A 20,376-nucleotide genomic window follows, 5' to 3' on the forward strand; every position below is an offset into this window, starting at 1 on the left:
GGAATATAGTGGGCTACTGGGCTACTTACAGAGATTTAACAGCCACTTGGGACAACAGGTACTCTGTCCAATAGTGTGTGCCCCTTAATATTCACTAGGCCAAATGTATGGAAATTCCACTACATTTTTCAAGGGAGAATGCAAACAGTGGGGTCACAGGACAGTGACATGACTGCCTGTGTCAGAAGAGCATGAGGCTGGGGTGCATTCTGTGCAGAGTCTGCATGTCCTCCCTGCGTTTGTGTGGGTTTCCTCCAGGTGCTCCGACTTCCTCCCACATTACAAAGACATGCATCTGGAGCCTTTCTTCTCGGGCCTCCGCTGAAAATTGGCTTCATTCCAAGTCGGACTTTCCCGGTTAACGAATGTAAAATAAATAAATAAAAAATAAAATGAGCTGGTCATCCCCCACCCCCAACACATCAGTGTTCTCATACAACTGCTGTAGCAGTATGTCTGCAATGATATATCAGCAGAACAGACTATTCCAGGGCTGTGACATACAAGGTAAAATGCATATAACACAGGGGTGACAGTGTATGTCTGTATGCTGTTGATAGTGTGAGGAATGAAACCTCTTTGTCTGGCGGCTGGTATGGCTCACTGGGCTAGGGATATTAGCATGGGTGATGGTGTTGTTGGTTTGAATCTGGCAGCATCTACATCTTTTACATGTGAGGTACTCATATGGTGGTATTCTCACAGGCTGTCATAATGCTTCAATCTGTTACTGCAAGAAAGTTGGACAAAGTCAGAGAGAATGGGGGGACAAAGGGCCAAGCCTGCAGCCAGACATTATACATGCTCTGAGTAACCTAGAAGGTGGCTAGTATTACAGCAGTTTGCAACAAGTCAAATTAGCTGCAGGATGTAAAGGCCATCACTTAAATGTGTCAGTAGTTACAAATATTCAGTGACTGCATTTTACAGTACATTACCGGAAAAACATAACTGTATGAGGAATATGCTGGACATTTTACAAAAACATGTACATTGAGAGGTATGCAGACTGTCACCCTGTGTGTGGTGTTACATCATGTACCCCAGTCACATCATACCTCTCAACCTCTAAGAGCAAGAAATCTGGCCAAAGCCATGAATAAAAGTGGGACAAAGGCCCAAAAATTAGAACAAGTTTTAAATATTGCTATTACAAAGATAGAAAGTTGATAGAGTAACAGGTATTGCATTAGCATGAATCACCTGATGTGTATGAAGTCTGAATTTCTAATGTCTGTCATTAGTTCTTAACTTCAGTCTTTAATGATTTGCCACTAATTTGCCAGAAAACCACAATATTATGTAAAACGGACCAAAACTATGAGGCAAAAATCTGGACATTCTGTTACAATCTGTACATTTCAGAGGTATGAGTCACATATTACGTTCAGCAAACAGCCCAAGGCGTTCCAGGGCAGCCGTTAACTTTTTTAGGGTATATATGATCTGTAAAGCAACAATATCACACTTACCAGGTACAGGACCACGGATGCTGGCCACACCTGATGGACCTATGAAAAGGTGAGGGAGAGGCATTGTCAGCACCACCAAATGTTGCAGCGCTACAAGGTGATATGTGCATATATCCACATGTACAGTAGCTACTCTGATAATGGCTATATTGTGGACATTCTGAGGATGTGTGCACAACCATGCATAAAACCCAATCCCCCCAATGCAGACCTGACACCCACGTATGGGTATGTACTGCCTGCCACAATGACTGATTCAGTATTACAGTGGTGAACACAGTAAGCTTACCTGGATGCTCCTCTTCTGTGGACAGTGTGACACTCACCTCCAGGATGTATGGTGTGATGATACCTGGGAGCTGTTGGTTGATCCTGGGTTCACCAGGAATTCCTCTGTGGTCGAGAGTGGTTATTCCATCGCAGCCCCTCCATCAGTGGCAGCATAATCCCTGGCAACAGCAGCTGCCCTTTGCCGGGCAGCTTTCACCATATCTGTGGCCTGGTGTCAGACCTGTCCAGGTTCTGTCCTGTTGGCCAAACTGATTAACAGCCCATGCAAGGTCAGTCCACAATGCTGCCCACTGTTCATGATTGTGCCGAACCCTAGAAAGCAAGATGTGATGGTGGTGTCTGAGGCCATCCGGTATAATAATGTTCTCTGCAGTTGAGAATGGTGGATGTTTCCTGCAGAACATTGTTCCTAAAAGACAACAAGAGGAGAACAGATTACAGGACCAAATACAAGGACTCCACTATGTAATAACCATTCGTACCCATAATGGCCTGCCTTATGCACTACTCCCTCACACATCATACCCCACAGTCTGGCAACACACTATATGTGTGGCTGTCACCAGGATAGTAGCAATACTGAGTTATGTCCCTTTGTGCCATGACAGATTCTGCTGTATGTTCCTACACCCATCACAGCAGTCTAGTGTGGTGTATTCCCTATGGGCATATTCCCACTAATATGTCATACAGCCACTGGCAGTGTGCTATTACAACATCTGTATGGGGACAGTCCAGCAACACCAGTGTGCCACAGTGACAGAAAGGAATGCAAACCTGCTGTAGTATATGTTCCCTGTAGGCATCATACCTCTCAACTATACAGATGTTTGCAGAATGTCAAGATGTTTACCTTATAGATGTGGTCCTTTTCAAACAAACTTGTGGATGTCTGACAAATGGTTGGATGATCATTGATGGTTGATGTTAGAAAATAAAGACAGAATCTGACCTTTACGTCATACCCCTCAGAAAACCGTTATGCTACAGTAATAGGTTTACCTTTACAAACGCAAATTGCATATGTGAGAATGCTCGTATACGCGAACTAAATAAGCAAAACTAAAACCGCGAATCACAAAAAATATCGAAAATCAAATAGTGGAATATTTTTTCCAATTTTTTTTCGAATTACACCACCGTGCATAAACTCCTCTGCTGTCCGATGAACCATACAAAACCAACTCATAGTATAAGTGCATACATCCAATGCAAGTGCCACATAACAGCCCTGTGATCCAAATAAAGAAATTCAGTGATGCAGTATGCAGCCACATGAGTCGTATAGGCAAGAAAGCACCATGAAGTAATGTGATCTACAAATAAAGTATAGCAGAATAAATACATTTATGAGAAAGAGAAGTATATGGCAACTAACCACAAATCTCCTAGCTGTGAACTCATTACGTTTAGCCAGTAAATTGGTAAATGGTGATTCCTTTTCTAGCAATCTTCTCTGTTTTGGGGAGGAAGGTAGACATAACAAGTGCCTATGTCTCAGATCATCCACATGGTTTTGCTCTAGTTGTATGGCTTGTAAGATATCAAGCATGTAAAGGGTTTTCTTCACTAATAAACTGTGTAATCTCATGTGCCAACCCTCAACCGCATTCTGGCTATGAGGGTAGCCCATCCCACAAGTATAGTATTGATTCCAGAAGGTGCCATTGAACAAAGGGGGCACTCTCTCTGATGTATTACCTTGCATACCATAGTGACATGGCCTGCCATAGATGTATGTCTCCTTAAAAAAGGTACACAGTGGCTTACCCTCCTCTGGTATGTCAGATTCACTCTCAGCGAACACACTACACATATCCCCAGGTGCCACAAACGCCAATGCTGGTATCTCCTTGCACAACATTGCAAAAGATATTTTGCTTCCAAACTACCCTGCAAAATGTAATTTCTGAATATTTCACCACACAATTTGGCACAGATGAAACCAACAACACTTGGTTAAGGTGTTAGGTAGATGCTTCCGAATAGAATTCACTGCAGCTCTTTCAGAATCTGTTAACACCATATTAGGCAACAATCTAAACTCATTTTCATTGCACAATTGCAATATTAAACCCCAAAAAGTATCATAACAATTCTCACTTTTACTGGGCAATATCCCATACACCACAGGTACCGCCTTTCTGTTCACACCATCATTCAGTGCACAATGTATGGTATATATTTTTCTGCATTCAGTGGTGCTAATAGGAAAGGTTCCATCCACCATTGTGTATTCTGACTCACACAGCATATTCAAATTATCCCTTGTAGTTATCACAACAACGTTGGTTTCACTAGGGGTATCTGCACTATGTTTTATAAGAAATGAACCATTCTTCAATGGTAGCATCTCTGCAGTCATCTCCCTCAGGGTCCGGAAATCTTTGAACATAGCCAAACTTTGTCTGCACCTCTGCCTCCCAATGCTTTGTTTCAGGGCACTAGTATTTGGTAACTCATTTACCACATTGGTTGATGTACCAGCTAGGACTTCTGCACCCATCTTGCAGGGGTTCTCCACAGATTGCTCTGTACGACGTTTCAATTGTTCTTTCACTCTCATTACCTGCCCTTGTACTACATCAGGTGTATGGTAATGTGGCATGCTTTTACTCAGTCTATAGCCATTTATATCTGCTTCAGTTACACATCTACCCTTACACCTTTGTTTATTTTTATGCGTACAACACCAATACTGCTTAACTTGAACACACTTCTCTTGGTAGTATTGATAACCATCTATTATCAACAATTCCCATCTCTTTTGAGTCCTGCTTGTACTGTACACTGAATTCAATTTGCCTGGTGCATAGTCCAGCGAAGTTCCTTCTCCAGCCTGAAAGACATTTAATAGTACATTGACTACTCTGTAGTACTAAAATACAGAACCATATCAGCAGTTACACATTATCTATGTTTGACTGCCCTAGCACTTTTAAACATTTCCTTCAGCTATTACCATAACACAATATGAACAGCATGTATTGCACATCTTTGTTAATCCATACATCCTGCTAATGCCATAATATATATAGAAGTTCAGTGCATACATATATCAGTAGACTGTCCTTGTAATACCACAACTGTTTTCCCTTTGTGTTACTAACATATTATACTGACTCCTACCTCCATATTCCTTAGATTGTCTGGTTCATAGACTACTCCTGGATTAGGTAATAACCACTGTCAACGTGCAAATCAAATGCTGCGGGTACCAGGAAGTGTAACAAAGGATGCCGGCAATACATATTTATGTATGCGACATTACTTAAGGTCGTACTCTATTTATGCGAATGTTTAATGTGCAAATGATATGTTGCAGATGACCTTTAGTCATTTGCACATATGTGGTTCGACTATATGCAATTTTGAAAATGGGCTTTCGAACATACATTTGCCCATTTGTGATTCGTGTTTATAAAGGTAAACCACAGCAATATCCATTCTTACTTTGTACGGGCAGTATTTATACTCTGTCACTAAGTTTGGCCCTTTAACCCCCTCCCCATTAATTATGGCTGTGTCCTGATTTCTTGGTGTAGGAGGTTGACAAGTATGTTGGGCATAGATCTCAACCAGAGAGGGACAAATGTCAGCAAAACAGGGACTTAGCTAGAGTACGTCAAGGACATGCAGGGACACTTTTACAATGTTAGAACTATTTGTGTGACACATTAACAGAATGAGATGAGCTGAATTACAGTACTTCATTTGATATTACAGGAGTGTACACCCTTAGTTATTGTCACAATGTATTATGTGTAATCCACTAGCTTTCCTACAACAGCCAACTGCTGTAAGAGGGATTGACAAGGACAGAGCTGAGATGTGATTGAAAGCAGGGACAGTTGAGAGGCACGCCTGTAGGTGTAGGACAACAAAGTATAAATGACACGTCAATACCATAGCTCTAAGGCAAGCCTACTGCTGCAATTCCTATTCTCCATACCTCCATCCTCCCACCTGCATCCCATTGTATGGAGAAATGTATTACATACCTGGTGTAGTGCAGTATTCCTTTTTTGACTCTTTCCTCTGGAAATGCATTTGACAAACGCTGTCTGTGTGACTGAAATCTCATACAGACCTGTTCCCCATAACCAGTAGTTTGCCTTTTGAAGGTAATGATCATAAACAGGTAATTGCCTCTGCACCAGTCTGTGGCTTAGAATTGCTAAGTCCTGCCAAAACAGCTGAATTGCACTATCATTAGCCAATGACATGCTACCGCAGTGCAATATATAAGGCCTTCATGTAGGCCTTGGCACCTTTATTAGTTTTTGAGATGGACATTACTGAGGTGTAGAGACTAAAGCATTGCAGAGTGTAGGTACAAATACTGTCCACTGTAGAGAATTATGAAGTATGTCCACAGTTTTGCCTCATATGTATGGTCAGTGTCCCATGATGTTGTGGTCATCTGGCAGTTCTCTGGCAAATATTGTGGGTTAAGGACAGTAAGGGAAGAGACGCATATGTGTGTCACACTTCATACCCATCAGACTATGCATGCTACTGCTATAGCTGTTATTCTGTCAACTTACTATCTTTGTAGGGGCAAACTGTTAAACATGCCCCTTTCTCTGGGCCTTCGCCCTCCCCATTAAGTTTGGCTGTGTCCAGATCCCTTGTTCTAGGGGTTGAGAGGTATGGTAGATCTGTAGCAGCTATCTTTACATACAGCTGTGTATGCTACAACCTGCAGCTACTGCTGCAGCCTACAATACATAGCAGGGACTGTGAACACTTTGGACAGCAAGCTGTACATGTAACTGTAGCTGCTATGTCACACCTGTCATTATGGCAGAGCCGGGGTAGGAGTAGTCTATATATTCCAGTTGGGGCATGTGCTTAAGGTGTGTCTGTTATGCAACAGTGTGAATAACAGAGTAGTAGGTGACCTATTGTTAGGCTATATGGATATGTGCATTGTGTCTCTGCCTGCAAGCCTTTGTCTTGCCAAATTGGGTAGCAGTTAAGTAGCAGTAACCTGTGGAGATTAAGATTGCATGACTCAGCCATTACGTGCTGTCTTCACAATAATCTAATTGAAGTGCAACACAACACTGGATTCAAACCCAGGACTGTGTGTGGCAAAATATATTGCATTTAAGGTATTTAACAGACTGGACTACTGAGACACTGCAAAAGAATGTATATTTGCAAGATATATATGCACATATACAGGCTGATGCACATATACAGGCTGTGAGAAACATTTCTACATCCATGAGTATGTGTATGGCTTTATATGGTTTTATTTCTGCACCAGGGTCCCAGTTGTACATGTACATTGCCATTGCCGCCTTAGCAGTTGTCTTTCCACAATTTGATGATAAAAGGGCACACATACCTGCTTTCACAGGCCTCACTTACTTCCATTAGTATGTATTTAGTGTTATTTATTATTGCACCAAAGTCCAGGGTACACTCCCAGTTTTCACATTAGTTTTTTATTTCACTTACATGCATAATGACTGTAAGTATCAATCAGTATGTTTTGCTGGAAACACCTTTTCAACTTAAGGCCTGTGTAGCATGGTGGGTTAATACAGTGTGCTATATATTTGAGAGGGGCCAAGATTTGACACTTGGCTGAGGTGTTTATTTTGTACATGTGAGTAACAATGTAATAGACACATATAGTCATTAAAGCTCTTTAAAGCTCATTTAAGCTGAGCTAAGCAAAGTGGCATGGCGTGGCGTGCTGCACTGTACCACTCCTCTCAAATCTGTGCACTTATTGCACTACAGACTTTATTGTATGTAATTCAATGCAGTCACTGGTATTGTTTCGAGTATTTTATTGCACAGCAGTTGTCATTATTCAGGTCTTGCAATACAGCTCTAATTCCACATTTATTGCACTACAGACTTCATTATAGATACTTTAATGCAGTTAATGGTATTGTTTTCATGTTTTTATTGCACTACACTTGGTATTATTCATTTATTGCAGTACAGATCTAAGTCCACATTTTTGCAATACAAACTTTACTGTAAACTTTATTGCTTTAATGCTTCACTCTTTCTTGCTTATTTCAGTAGAGTTAGCATAATATATCCTATTCTCACCACACTCACAGTGCAACCTGGCCAAGCGCCCCACAATCGACTCAATGTTGCGTGCCCTCTCCTCTGCAGCTGTTGGGAGAGAAGCACACTATTATGCATACCAGTTTAGCAGGCATTCAGATTAGATATTGGTGACAGAGGTAAAATTACTTACACACTTGAGGGGCATTCCCTGCCCAAGTTTCTTGGACCCAGGTATCCAAGAGATCCCCCTTTCAACATCTTAAACTGTGAGCCCTGGAAACCTCCCTGCAGCAGCCAGTCATCATATTTTTTACTAGGAGTCCAGCCATGACCCTGGACTCCAGAAGGCCCCAATGCTGTGGCCAGAAGCATGCACCCTCACCAACACCTGCCATAGTATCTTTCAAAGATAGAACTCCCCACGGATTATGCAGTACCCCCACCTATTGGGCTTAATATAGCCTGTTTTCCCACCCTTACATGCCATTGAGCACCATTTAAAAAAGTGCCGCATTGCTTAGCACCACAAAACCACTGCAGCTCAGCTAAGCATTGCAAAAATGCAAAGAACCATATTCTTAGCAGTTCGCAAACCAGCCAAGCAGAGTTGAGCAGTGCATAAACATTATCAGCCATTACTGTGTTTTTGCAGTGCTTAGCAGGTCTTAGCAGACCTTAGCAGAGTGCAGCGGGCCAAAATTTAACAATAATTAACATAATTTGTATTTCAAAACTAAATGCTTATTTTGCCTTCCATGTATTCAAACCCTGCACCTACTGCACACGAGGCTGTAACTGTACCCCTTTAGCTATGTGGATATGTAGAATTCTGCTATACCTTTACATACATCTCTGAGCTACCTATAAGCAATGCTGAACACTGTGCCATGCCACACAAACCCGCTCAGCTATGCTTAAACATGACAATAAAATAACATTGACATAATACAATTGGACAGTGCAGGGAGTGTCTTACTCATCTGCAGACACAGTTAGCAGTACACTCCCTACACTGATTCATTAACCATGTTCCATAGCTCTCCCTCAGCAATGTGCCATGATTAATATGAATGGTGCACTGCTGAGGGAGATCTGTGTACATGGACACGATAACATTCCGTGTAGGTGCTACACTGTGCCTATATGGATTTTATTAAATCTTGGAGCAATTCTTATATTTATTCTGTAGTTATAAGGGGGAGATATGGAATATAAATAGAGTGAGTTTATTATAATAACCTAATTATTTTGATATATGTGTTAGTTATTTTATATATTTTTAAAATAACACTCAGTATTAAAAACTTATTAACTAAATTATATTAAATTACCTTTTATATCAGTTTAATAGTCAAATATATGCAGAGGGTTTGGTTTTCTACAAGGAAGTTAGAGAGTACATTTGAATAGTGATGCTATTCAAATGAGTGGTATTAAATCTCAATGATTGGATGAGTTATAACTTATTTCAATGTTTATTATGTTATTTTGTAAACTTACAGTTTTCATTGTCTGCCATTATCAAAAGTATAAGTACAACTGATAACTATGTAAGATCATGCCTAGTCATATTCATAAACAAGCTATATAATGAGATGTGTTTTTTTTTTCTTATTGGTATTCTTTTTCTCTTATTGATATGTGACTAAGCACATGTCTATAATCCCATCATTTATGAAGTGTATTTATATCAATGTAAATTGTTTGAATAATAGTTGTAAGAGAGGTAGCTTATAGAAATACTTAAAGACGTTTAATGCTGAGCTTGTTTTTCTGCAAGAGACACATTAATTGCAAGAAGGCATTGATAGACTTAATACTAATTATTATACAGTACTTGTTAGTTCACATTATAAATAAGAAAAAAAGAGGTGTAGCAATCTTAATTCCAATTCCCAGACTCTTAAACACTTAGAATGATAATGCAGGAATGTTATCTTTGGTAACTTTTGAAATTAAAGGGAGATTATACACTTTAATTAATGTTAATTGGATTCCTGGGTTGGGAGTTAAAGCAGTTAAACAGCGGTTTGAAAAGATTATACAGTACTCTAAAGGAAATATTATTCTAGCCGGTGACTTCACATTTATTTTAAAAGATAGTGACACTAATTCAACAAATAAATGGAGGAAAACAGCATAATCGAAAGCATTAATAGACTTTAGAGATATTTTAATGTTAAAGATATTAACAAATTCTCAGAAGTTAATTCACTATTTTTCCTCACATTTTTCATGTAGACATAATATTCAGTCTAGGTAGCTAGAATATACATCTCAAGTGTTTTAGTAACAAAACTTGATAAATTTAAAGTAATTTCATGCCAACTATCTGATCCTAATGCAGTTGCCTTTGAAATAATAAGTATTAAAAATAGTATTTCCATCACCAGAATTCCATCATATATAACTAATTTGTTAGAATTTAAGGATTTTGTAAATAAACTAAATGTTTTTATAAACACAAATCTAACTGGAGACATGTCTAAGATTTTTGTTTGGGATTCCTTCAATTTATATTTATATGGTAAAATAATGTTGTGCTATATAAATAAAAAAAAAGTGGGATAAAGAATTAAATACCTATCAAGAGAAAGTAGATACACTTTTTTAAAAAATTTAGAGAAGAAATGTGATTAAACAAATAATTTACAGAAGATTAAGTTAAACTCTTATTCTTTAAACCCTAAAAGTCAACATAGACTAGCAAATAGCATGAAGAAGATTATTACAATTAATCAAATTAAAGAAGTTTATATTCATGGAACTAAAAAGAAGGTTACAGTTTTAAAATAGATTTTTAGAGGCTTTTAGAACTCATTATAGTTCAATTAATCTATGTAATTTAGAATTACAGGGCAAAATAAAAACATTTCTTAAAAGCTATATTAAAACCAAATTATTAAAAGATCAGATAAAATGAATAGATTAGCCTATTTTAATGTCAGAACTTAAATCTCAAATAAAGAAACTAAAATTAAATAAGGCACTTGAAAGTAATTGCATTATTCCAGAGATATATAAACTTCTACATAAAGAAGTATTATTATTAAAAGTATATACATTAGTTAATGAATTAGAAAATGCACCTCCAACTTGGAAGTATACTTTAATTTCACCTATACTAAAATCAGATAAAGATGATAGAGAATGTTCCTCTTATAGACCAAGTTCCTTATTAAATAATGAATATAACATTTTTATGGCTATGTATGCGAATAGAATTAAACAGTTTTTACCTTTACTGATAAATGAAGATCAGACAGGTTTCATTATAAATAGAAATTCATACAAAAATATTAAAAGAAAATTTACAATTATAGACAATACTAATACTACAAAAAATGTAACTTTGGTAACTCTGTGCATTAATAGTGCTTTTGATTTGGTTCATTGGGATTACTTACTATTGGTTCTAAATAAATATAAATTTTCAGATTACTTTATACAGTTAATTAAAAAGTTGTATGAAAGATCCACTGCAGACATAAAAATCAGATAATATATTTCTAAATCAATTACAATTTACCAAAGGCAGTAAACAAAAGTGTCCTTTATCACCATTACTATTTGTCCTAGCCACAGAACCACTTGTGAATAATGTTAGATCTAACAACAATATTCAATTTAATAATAAGTTAAATTTTAAGATTCAACTATTGTAGATGGTATGCTTTTTTATATTGACTGATTATAGCCATTCCCTTCAATCATTATTTGATGCAATCATAGTATTCCAAAAGATATCTGGACTTAAGTTTGATGACAATAAAACAAAGATTGTACCTATAAATTGTAAAACAAGTAATATAAATAAAAATGTCAAAATATATAGTTTTAGATAATAAAATGAAGTATCTAGGAGTTATATTATCAGATAATATTAACAATATAATAATGAGTAATTATGCCAGCATCTTCAACAGTATACAACATCTTATGATTAAATGGAATACATTTTTGTTTACAATGGAAGAAAGATTTTGCTTAATTAAAATAATTATTTTTCCAGAAATTCTATACTTAATACAAAGCATTTCACTTCCTTTTCCAAAGGAATGTATAAAACAATTTAATACATTGATGTTGAATTTTTTATGGTACCCTGACAAGCCCAGATTAGCACTAAATCACCATTTAATAGACTGGACAACATGTGGTACTAGACTTCCTGATACAGAAATGTATGCATTACCATCAGTCATTAAGACAATAAGTTTATGTTTAAATCCAAATTATTCTTCTCATTGGAAAAAATACAAGAAACAATTTGGTTAGAGTCAAATTACTCCAAATTTGCACAGAATAGTAAGATATTACCTAAAACATTTCATTGCCTGTTATATTTTGGGGCCCAAAAATAGAATAATATCTTCATGGTATATAAGTGACACATTAAATATTTTTTTAAACTTGCAAATAAAAATCCAGGTTTAAAAACATGGTCATTTTTATTATTTTTATTGCTTGTACTCCAAATGTACTAAGTACTTATAATATCTCAAATATGTCTGAGAAATATGGACAGAGAAAATACATACAATGGATTATACTATGATTAAATGTAATATAAATAAGTTTAAGTGATTGGAAATACAATCTGTTAGACAATGTATTAAAAGACTTGAATTAATGAATACAACTATTAAAGAGTCTGTTCCAAAATTTACAGAATTTATGATTATTTTAGGAAATCAACCTGTTTCAGGAAAGGGGTACTTATCCAAAATATATAAAATAGTTAAAAATACAAAGTTGTATTATAAAGAGAATTTTTGGGATTATTATAAATTAATTCATAACCAACTACCTTTTGATGAAGATAAAAAGTTAATGTTAGTATTCTCTAAACAGACTACTCTTTCCTTGCAATGGAGATTATTCACATAGAAATTTCTATGTAGCTGTTTTATTACTCCTCACAAGATCCAATTGATGTTTAAAAAAAGATATAAGTTGTGGGAGTTGTGGATTACAGATAAAAACCTCATTGGCAGCACATGTTTTATGACTGTGTATTATTTGGCCCTTTTTAGAACAATTTCAACACTTTTCTGCAAACTATTTTTAATGATGGATGTTCTTCAACTAAATCATTAATTGTATTTAATGTACCAGTACCTAAATGTGTTCCCAGATCTAAACATTCTATTTTATGGAGTCTATTAGCCATTGCATGCAAAGTTGTCACAGCAAACTTAAAAAATGAGACTACACCTTCATTCAAATAATTCAAAAATATTGCTATCAATGTTTCTTCAATGGAACTATCTACAGTCAAGATGAGAATAGATAGAACACTTCATATTATAACTCATGGCTAAAAGTCAAAGATGTATTAGGGAAAATTGAATACAATATAACTTGAAACAAGTTGTATGATATATAATTCTCTTTTAGATAGACACCTTTTGCAAATACTCGCAAAAAAACTACAGCTATATGAAGAAACAACACCAGAGCCAAGAATTGAGCACACTTTTAATATGTAAGAAGTTTGCTATTTATTTGTTATGAAGATTTTTATATTATTCAGTGTCACTTCTGTTCTAAATTTTGTTTTATGTGTTGATTTGTTATTTATTTAAAAAAAATAAAAAGATTTGGAAAAAAAAATAACAGGCAGTGTTCATGTACTGTTACAGACTATACCAAGGTGTTAATATAGCAGCTTGCTACAGTACAGCAATGGTGTTTGACAAAAGAGCTGTTACAATGATGTATAATAGCTCTTTGCCTAGTGCTAAGAAGAAAATTGTCATGGTGCATGAAACTGTATCAAGCAGCTATTATAGCTGCATGTTAGAACTAAGCTTGCATGGGTCTTGACAAAACAAAGAGCCATGCTGTGTATAATGGATATACAGAAGGTGAGCTGAAGGAAAGCATGCCATAGGCACACCTTCCCTAGAAAGTAAATTAGTTGCAAAAGTTTTTCTGAAAGCACTTTCAACAAGCCTCTTTGTAAATGTTATTTTACTGGCAGGCAAAATCCCCTGCACCCCAACATTCCATGAACTTAAATACACCTGTTATGAGGACAGACAACACTGGAGAAAAGCTGATTTCTCCACTTTTGCAGAAAGTGCTTTCAGTGAAACTTCACTGAAATGGCATTCTGCTAAAATGCCATTGATCTATTGACTGCTTCCTAGCTGAAGACCTACATTTGTACCCCAACCCATAAGTGACTTGTTTTGTGATTCAGCTTTGTTTTGGGAGGGGGCCCCAAATGGGGAGCATTGCACAAGGCACTAGCCATCCAGCATTGTTACAGCTGTGCTCTGCAATTACAGCATGTACTGTTAATTGGAGTAGAGGATAATTACACTACATTCAAAAGTGGAACCCCAAAGCATATTTTATTAACTAGTTTTTGGATCCAGATTTATGCCAAAATACCATACCTACAAGGCATGTTATTAGTGGCACTGCTTTACCAAGAACATTTTAGAGTGACACAGTTCTGAACAGTGAGGAATTGTTGTTATTGTTTGGTTCTGAACATGTAGTTGTTGTATAAGTACTATATCAAGAAAACAAAAAGTGTGAGAGCATCTTCCATTCATGTGCATGCACTGTCCAGAAAGCAATTAAGTTAACTAACAGTCAATAAATGTTAGAATGAATAAGATAAGCTAGTTAATTGCTTTCTCTTGAAAACATATGTGATCTGTACCCGAGTCTTCTGCCCTAAGTGTGAAGGGAAACAATGATGTTACATTAAACCCTCCTGCAGCAACACATTTGAGTGGATCTGATATTCAGATGCCTTTGACTTCCAGAGAGTAGTTCCTATCTTATCTGCCTACATTGTTGAAAACTATCTGTGAATTAAGGAGCTCAGGCAGAAAGAGCTGTTGCCATGTTATTAGGAACATTCTAGATTTTCAAAATATGCCTTTTAAACAGGACATGGCTAGTGCAGTGTAACAACATCAGACCTCTGAGATTACTGTACTGTATAAGAACTATCAGGAGAAGTTTTGGAGGTTTTCTTCTACAAGTCCTTTTTAGTGACAGAGTGAGAAGGACTGGAAGAATGCACTGTTGAAGGAGATTTTAGGAGAATAGATGTAGGCAGGCTGCAGTCTGTAGGAGTGTGCATTGCAGATTGCTACAAGCCCAAACCTTTGATCAACTCCCAGAAAGATCGTAATTCCATTTTAACCTTAAAGTTTAAGTTAGGACATCAGGGTGGTGGCACTTCTGCTGGGCTGGTTTGACAGTTTCGTAGAGTTTGCTTACCTTCCTTTTGTTTTGTGCCACGATTACTGGAGTTCAGATTTGCCTAGTTTGCTTTTTTTTTTTTTTTTTATATAAATTCTAGAGCCTAGAATTTCTGATGAAACTGCTTGATGTACCTTTGGAGGTTTATAGTGGGGTAGTGTTTAGCAGACATTTAAATCACTGTAATATTGTAGGAAATGGTATTAATGGGTAGTTTTGGCTTGAATCTGTATAGTAGTAGTTTTGATTTTAGTATGATACTTTATAATAGTACTGTTTTGTATTTGGTTATTTATGGTTTTGTATGGTACAAAATAGTTTGGTTTAAATTGCTAGTTGTGTTTTTTATAAAATTTTAGAAATGTACAATGTTAATTTTTGGCTGTGTATTTGAACTTCATGCTTTTGTCTGAAAGTCCACTTCAACCAGTCACCAAGGAAAGGGTACACTTTCTCACAATGCGAAAATAGGGTGTTCCACATTTTGGCTGTTTACCAGACATTGTTAGGCTCTGTGTTCCACATTAACCTTTTAAGAGGTTCAGAGCTATGACCTTCAGAGTGGAATGCATAACCTCCTTACCATATACAATACCAAATTATAAAGTTTATGATGCAAAAAGTGTGCTGTTTATGTATTGTATTTTATTGGCAAGGATGGCCTCCTGAATATTTTCTTCAGGGCTGAAAATCCCTGCCATGACATTATGAAAGACTGAAATCACAATGCCTCACTACCTAAATCAATGTATAGATCACTGTATTTCCATGTTAAGTGCATCAGAAGTAGTTTTTTAGTTCTTAGAAAAACAAGTTTTCAAGTAGTCCTTGCAAATGGAACACATCACACTGGAAATGTACATGTAACAATGTAGTAAAGTAACCGCAATGTAAATAAGAAGCAGCTCCTCTAAAGAGGCAAGCTGGAGTCTTCAGGCTTGCAGGTTGTTGCTGAATTTTGCGAAAGCACCTACTTGCTAGGAAATGCTGAGAAGTATACTTTGTCTTGATTTTTTGTTAAGTTTCTTTGCTTTTTTTGTTTTTTTTTTTTTTTTTTCTTTTCTTCTTTCTTAAAGTTTTACTTACAAAGTTTATATCTAACACCATAACACTACTTGTAAAACATCTAGAGCCCGTTTACTGCACTTCTTGTGTTGCACGTTTTTTCTCTTTAAAACTTTGTTTTAAATTTTTTAAACTGTATTTTCAGCTATCACTGCATTTTTACCTGTTGATTTATTTTATTGCACTTATGTGATTCCATGTATCTTTCTGTTGTTTAAAAAAGAAAAAAAAAAAAAAAATTCCACTTTTTGAAAAGTACAAAAAGAAAAAGTTACAAGTTTGCTGTTCTACTTGCTGTTCTGAAGTGAAGTTACAGCCAGTGCAAGGCCAGACTTGTTTGAAGGTTTCAGAGCCTCCAGTTCTAGCACTGAACACTGGAGTTAACTGTCATCAGCTGGAGTGGTTGTTACTGAAGTTTTAGCCTAGTTGTTTGGGAGTTTTTGGGTCCATTGAAACCTTTCTCTCTCATTTGATCTCTCCAAGCTAAAGCCTTACAACTCTCTTTTATGACTGAGCAGTGACTGAGCAGGTAGCCTAATTTAAGCAGTTCTAAACAGATTTAAACAATTCCAGGCTCCACAATTCTTCCTCTTCACTTTTTCTGCTAAAACTGTTCAAACCTCTACCTTCACTCTCTCAGCTCAGTTCTAGTCTGCAGCTCTCAACAGCTCTAATACTAAGCTAAAGCACTGCACCCTCCTTTGACTTCTTAAGTATTAGATCTTCATTGGTCCTTCCTGATCAAGTGAAAAATCAATCCTAATCCTAATCTGAAAAGTAAAAAACAGTCCTCTAAAAATCAGTAAAAAGGTCTAATCTATACGTCTCATCCAGCGTCCAAGTTCAGTTTCAGAATTTTGAGGCAATGTTAATTTTGAGGCAATTACAAGACAACTTACTCCTACTTTCAACAATCTCTAATACTACAACATGTGAGTTACACGTACAAACTGGACCAAACTGGAGGCTCTCTCAAGACAGACTGACTGCTTGACTGCCAAAATAACCCACACCACCAATCCAGTCAAACACACTCCACACCCATCTGTGCATCCCATACCCAACACATAACAATACAACATACTTGGAGAATCTAAAATAAAATAAAAACAAAAAAGACCTCTCCTAAAGAGATCAAGCAACAAAGCACACCCCCCAACAATACCAACAAACACATATCTCACAAAAATCAGTGTGCCTCACAGTCACAGCCCATAAGGCCAGGTCACTGTAGCTGCCTGTCGGGTGCCAGGATCCACCACATAATGCAAGCAGCAGGTCACTCCAAAGCAAGTACAAGTATGACTTTGGAATGACCTGAGTACCCTCCCTCCTGCATGAAAAGAGAGAAAGAGAGAGCTCTCTGACCATGTAGCCCAGGCTGGTATCATCACCCTGACCTTGAGTAGCATCTGCCCTCACATGACATGCTCGACAAGCCACGTTGCTTCGCTAGGGGTCGGCTTGCACCTGTCTGTTAGGCTTTTCTTTATACTGGCCAAGCTCTTGCTACCCCCATAATGCCTTTAGGTTATAACTCATACCATCGTTCCGCCCCAAAAACGACAAGAGCACAAAAGGAGGGGAGTATCTATATTCATCAAAGATACCTACACTCCAGGTTAGTAGTGGCACTTCGAAGCATCGGAAACCATCCATGTGCAACTAACAGCAGGCAAAACAGAACACCCTCCTATTACAGGAACCTGTTATTGTGACTTCAACTACCCAAGCATTTGACTAGGAAAACTACTCAAGCCCAAACACCCTCACCCAATGGTTCTAAACAAATTTCCCTGGACTTCCATATCCCATCCGGTGAACCCCGTCCATAAATAGACAATCACAAGGCCTTCTTAGTTACGCTAGGAAACATGTATGAAACACCCATATATTGCTCTGAATTGTTGCATAACGGTACAAAATATACTGAACTGACATCACAGATGCACAGGTGAAAGCTGCCCTCTCCAACGCAAAAAACACAGCATCTGTGTGACCGGAGGGTGTCCCAGGCTGTGTCTTACACGAGCTCCAAGAAGAACTGAACATTACATGTTACATTAAGTCACTGTTCAAGTGGTCCCACACCCAAAGGTGGTGCCACAAACGGGATCCGGAAATAAGCCCCCATAGTCTGACTAGTCTGGTCTGTAAAGCTATGGAGGCGTATTATCATGGAACTCATAAAGACACTGGAACCTACCCAATTCGGCTTTGTTAAGGGCAGATCTTGCCTCTTAAACCTAGTTGATTTCTTTGAAACAGTTACGAAAGCCATAGATGAGGGTCCACACAGCCTACCTGGACCCTTAAAAGAAACCGACACAATACCCCCCACGGGCATTATAAATAAGCTTACCAGCTTAAATATCAACCCCTATATCACAAGATGGGTTGCAAACTGGCTCAGAGATAGATCTCACATGGTCAGAATCGCACGTGCCATGTCCCAATCCAAACCACCTACATGTGGCGTCCCACAGCGCTCAGTTCTGGCACCTCTGGGGATTATGGCTGACAAAGTTCGCAGATGACTGCAAACTCCATAATCAAATCTCCAGCTGACACAAGCATCCTCCAAAAGGGTCTCACAGAGACGGATGCTTGGTGCCAGAGCCACGACCTCAAGCTAAATGGTAAAAGTGCATAGTCATCCCCTTTGGGAAAACACAAGTGCCATAAATTACCACATAGGTGGTAATCCATTAATAACGGAAGAAGTAATTAGAGATTTGGGGACCATCAGATAGTAATCTCTCCTTTGATAATCACGTTGCCAAAGTGGTTAGAAAGACCTTCTATATAGCCCACCTTATCAAGTGTTCGTGATCTAGATCAAGAGAGGTCATTGTGCCCTCTACTCAGCACTCATCAGGCCCATAATTGAATACAATGCCTTTGGGATGTACCTTACCCGATACCTGCAACAACTGGAGAGACCCCAAAAGTACCTCACCAAGAGGATCATGGGCTACAAACAGATGTCCTATGCAGCTCGACTAAAGAAACTCCAGCTCTACTCAGTTGATTACGCCCACAGCCAGCATATCTATATGCCTGTACAAAGCCATGTCAAACCCAGAATTAATGGACATGCTCCACCTCAAAATCCAAGTCCCTTAGAGCTACATGCTCCAGGGACCTAAACCTCAGCACAAAATAAATAGGACATGCTGGAGGGACAGATTCATTTCTCACTCTGGAATAGAATCCCAATTCATGTTAGACATAGCCCCTCGCTGACCCTCTTCAAGCGAAATTTGGACAAGTGGATGGGAAATCACAAATTCACTCCTGGGATCTCTCCTGTGTCCCTGCTAGACAGAGGCACAGTAAACTAATCTTAAAAGGGTACCTTCTGTGACCTACTTTACAGAGGCACATTAGGCTAATCTAATAGGGAGGCGGAAGCCAAATACACTCTGGCTAGGCTTATAAATGCCCTAGGGCAGATGGCCTAGCATCTAGCTATGAACCTATAATGCTTTGCAAATGTATACAAATCATAGTTCAGTACCTACCATGATATCATTTTGTGGTTACAGAGAACAGCTGGGTAAACATTAAAACAAAAACAAAACAAAAAAATGAATAATTTTATTTTATTTATTTATTTTTTTTTTTGCAAAATCTCTTGCAACTTTATTATGAGGAGTATAACAGGAAATTAAATTATTTGTGAAAGAAAGATGCTTCCAGATATGACTAATACATTTTAATATATATGTATCTATATGAATTTACTACATGCAGATTTGTTTACATACCTTCTTGACATTTCTTTTTGCATAACATATATCTTGCTATAGTTGCTGAGAAGGAATAAAGATGATTAAGTTGAACCGATATACTGTGCCTGCGTATCTTCAAAATCTGTATATCTATGTGGAAGATCCAACTGTAGCGCAGTGTATATTAATTGACACAGGTTTAAACTCATATTGTTCTTCTCCAGGCTACAACCCAGAGTTTGGAACAACACATTAAGTCAGAATTTGCCACATTGCACCAGTTTCTCCAGGACAAGGAGCATCAGCTAATCCAACAGCTTGAGGATGAAACCAAAGAAGTACTAGGAAAAATGGAGGAAAACTTGAGGAGAATTAAAGAGACAACTGAAAGTATTCAAAGGCAGATATCAGACATTGCATCAAAACTGCAACAGGAAGATTCTCAGCTTTTTCTCACAGTAAGAAATATTTACAGTCTTGTTTATTTTTTGTGATTCATTTGTAATGAAATAAATAGGAAACAAGAGCAAAATTTTAGTGTA

At 37.5% G+C, this 20,376-nt stretch overlaps 1 protein-coding gene across 1 annotated transcript in view; it reads left to right on the plus strand.

The window, feature by feature from the left end:
• LOC122813698 (zinc-binding protein A33-like) overlaps positions 1 to 20,376 on the plus strand; it is a 628,361-nt gene that overhangs the window by 110,687 nt on the left and 497,298 nt on the right. Inside the window, exon 2 of the mRNA XM_044086152.1 lies at positions 20,059 to 20,292. Within this exon, the coding sequence (XP_043942087.1) occupies positions 20,059 to 20,292 (234 nt within the window). The remainder of the gene's footprint in view (positions 1 to 20,058; positions 20,293 to 20,376) is intronic.

The sequence above is a fragment of the Protopterus annectens genome, chromosome 10.part0 (genome assembly GCF_019279795.1).
Source record: "Protopterus annectens isolate FY-2018-M chromosome 10.part0, PAN1.0, whole genome shotgun sequence".
Taxonomy (NCBI): domain Eukaryota; kingdom Metazoa; phylum Chordata; order Ceratodontiformes; family Protopteridae; genus Protopterus; species Protopterus annectens.